The 2,500-nt window shown below is 46.2% G+C and overlaps 1 protein-coding gene across 1 annotated transcript in view; it reads left to right on the forward strand.

Moving 5' to 3' along the window:
• Positions 1-2,426, forward strand: part of LOC125037486 (N-acetylgalactosaminyltransferase 6-like) — a 29,749-nt gene extending 27,323 nt beyond the window's left edge. Inside the window, exons 9-12 of the mRNA XM_047630638.1 lie at positions 1-110; positions 270-365; positions 654-800; positions 1,423-2,426. The exon at positions 1-110 is cut by the window's left edge and continues 1 nt beyond it. Coding sequence (XP_047486594.1) covers positions 1-110; positions 270-365; positions 654-800; positions 1,423-1,605 — 536 coding nt within the window. The 3' untranslated portion in view covers positions 1,606-2,426. The remainder of the gene's footprint in view (positions 111-269; positions 366-653; positions 801-1,422) is intronic.
• Positions 2,427-2,500: the final 74 nt, after the last annotated feature.

The following is a 2,500-nucleotide window of genomic DNA, read 5'->3' on the forward strand; positions in this document are numbered from 1 at the left end:
TCCGAAAGAAGCTCAAGTGCAAGAGCTTCAAGTGGTTCCTGGAGAGCGTGGCGCCGGACCTGCTCGTCAAGTACCCGCCCGTCGAGCCCCCGGACTTCGCCAACGGGACCGTGAGTCGCTGTCTGCTTTAACTCGGACCGTGCATGTATACACGCACAATGAATAAACATCCATGTGTTTCCACATTATAATAACTGTAATATCTCATAAACTCCAACAGTCGTAAGCACTTCTACTAAGCTCTATTCCCCACTGCCCCGCCTCCTCAGATCCGGAGCAAGGCTTCCCCGACGCTGTGCCTGGATAACGGCTCCAGGGAATACGGGGATATCATCATGTACAACTGCCACGGAGGATACAGTCAGGTAACTCTCGCAGTCAAGTAATTAACCAGCGTGGGCATTAACATATCGAGAAATACATTGCTTAGGCATTGAATAGGCCTAAATTCAATCCCACATAGACGAGGAAACTCGTTATGCACGTTATGTTTGGGTCTGATTCATATGCTGCCAGCTCAAGGCTTTGCCAGAGAGGTTAGGTGATCCTAAGACTTCGTTTGAGTGAGGGCTTTTATTTACAATAATTCACGCCTTTGCTGTCACTAAATAATAGTTTTAAGCCTAATCTGTTCTACCCTCTCTCCGCAACAGTACTTCTCTCTCTGTTGGAGGAAAACCATTAAGATACAGAACGAACAGTTCTGCTGGATGCTCCCCCACAGCAGAGACAAAGCACCAGCGCAGTTCAACTGCCAGAATTCCCACCACGTTCCTGCGCAGACGTGGAGATACGATCCCGTGAGTCTGCTCTCTCTCTCTCTCTCTCTCTCTCTCTCTCTCTCTCTCTCTCTCTCTCTCTCTCTCTCTCTCTCTCTCTCTCTCTCTCTCTCTATTTGTCTATCTATCTTTCTTCCCTTCCCTCTCTGTACACGAATGGTCCGACCCTATGACTACCGCTGCTCCCATGCACACAAACAATTTAGGTCCCAGGAATCACACGTATCTTCGTGCATTATTTGAAATAAATATTATGTATTATTATTCTGTATTGCAAAAAAAAAAAAAAAAAAAAAAAAAAAAAACGGGAACTACTTTTAATTTATCTGTCAATGAAAACAACATTAAGATCAAGACGAAAAATAATAAAAGAAAAATGGTCCCTCAAATTCTACGGAAACTCAAAAATTAACGCAAAAAGTGCAAGTGTGATCGAGTCTTCAATTATCCAACTGCTTCACTTTCCATTCTGCTGCCTTTCATTTTTCTTGTTATTCTCTTCCCTCTCTTGCATTTTACCTCCGGATACCCTCGCTCTGCAACCCAGGCCTTCGGGCTGTATAAGGCAATATCTGAAAATATAATATCAAAAGGTGCAGCAGCACACACATATCCATAGTAACTCGCGCGTCTGGTGTTGCAGGACACGCAGCAGATCCAGAGCGAGCTGCACGGCTGGTGCGTGGAGGCGAGCCCCAGCGCGCGCACCGTCCACATGGCCAACTGCGACGCGTCCAAGCTCGACCAGAAGTGGGAGTGGACGTTCACCAACACCAAGCTCATCCACGACACGTTCCCGCCGTTCTCGGGTCGGGATACCCTCTAGGGACGCAGGGGAGGGACGGGAGGGGGTGGTGGGAGGGCGTTGGGACGGAAGGAGGAGAGGAGGCGACGCTGCCAGTGCTGGAGGGTTGGGCAGTGGAGGGCTGGGTAGAAATGAGTCAAAGCCTTACTCCTTTTCAGATATATTGAATGACTGAAAATCAGCGTTGGATTTTCAAGGCCTCCAAGGGCTCTGTAAATATACTTTGCTACCTGTTATGATAACTGTAGATCATGGAACTTGTCCGTGCTGATAACAATATGGATAAAAGTCACTGTGTGAAACAGCTGCGGCGTGACTGCTAGTCAGGGAGGGAGAGAAAGGTCATGTAAATAAATTATTTATTTAGATTTGATTCCGGCGTTGGGCGCGGATGGCGTGCGAACGCGTGCTGGCTGGTCCTGACCCGATTCACGTTTTTAGGGAAGAAACATTTCCCTTTGGGAGTCTGTCGTCCATTCCGCAAGGGAAAAGAGACCCTGACATGCTTTTAGTCTTGAACAAACGAACGGACTCAAATGCAGTCAAAAAGCACCTAAAGCCTTTTTCATCGAGCAACGAGTTGCCTTCATTCACTCAGGCAAGATTCGACGTTCGTAGGGCACAGGGCGACACGCCGTGCATTTGCCCGTTCAGTTCTAACGCACATGTACTGTGTATGTGCAGTACATACAGCAGTGCTTACATAGAAACACCTATGTACTTGCGCGCGCAAACACACGCACATATGTATTTAAATATATATGTATATATACACACATAGACACATGCACACACCCATATACATATACATACACATATGCATATACAATAACATATACATATACATATACAATAACATATACATATACATATACATATACATACACATACATACACACACAAACACACACAAACA

The sequence above is a fragment of the Penaeus chinensis genome, chromosome 23 (assembly GCF_019202785.1).
Source record: "Penaeus chinensis breed Huanghai No. 1 chromosome 23, ASM1920278v2, whole genome shotgun sequence".
NCBI classification, from domain to species: Eukaryota; Metazoa; Arthropoda; class Malacostraca; order Decapoda; family Penaeidae; genus Penaeus; species Penaeus chinensis.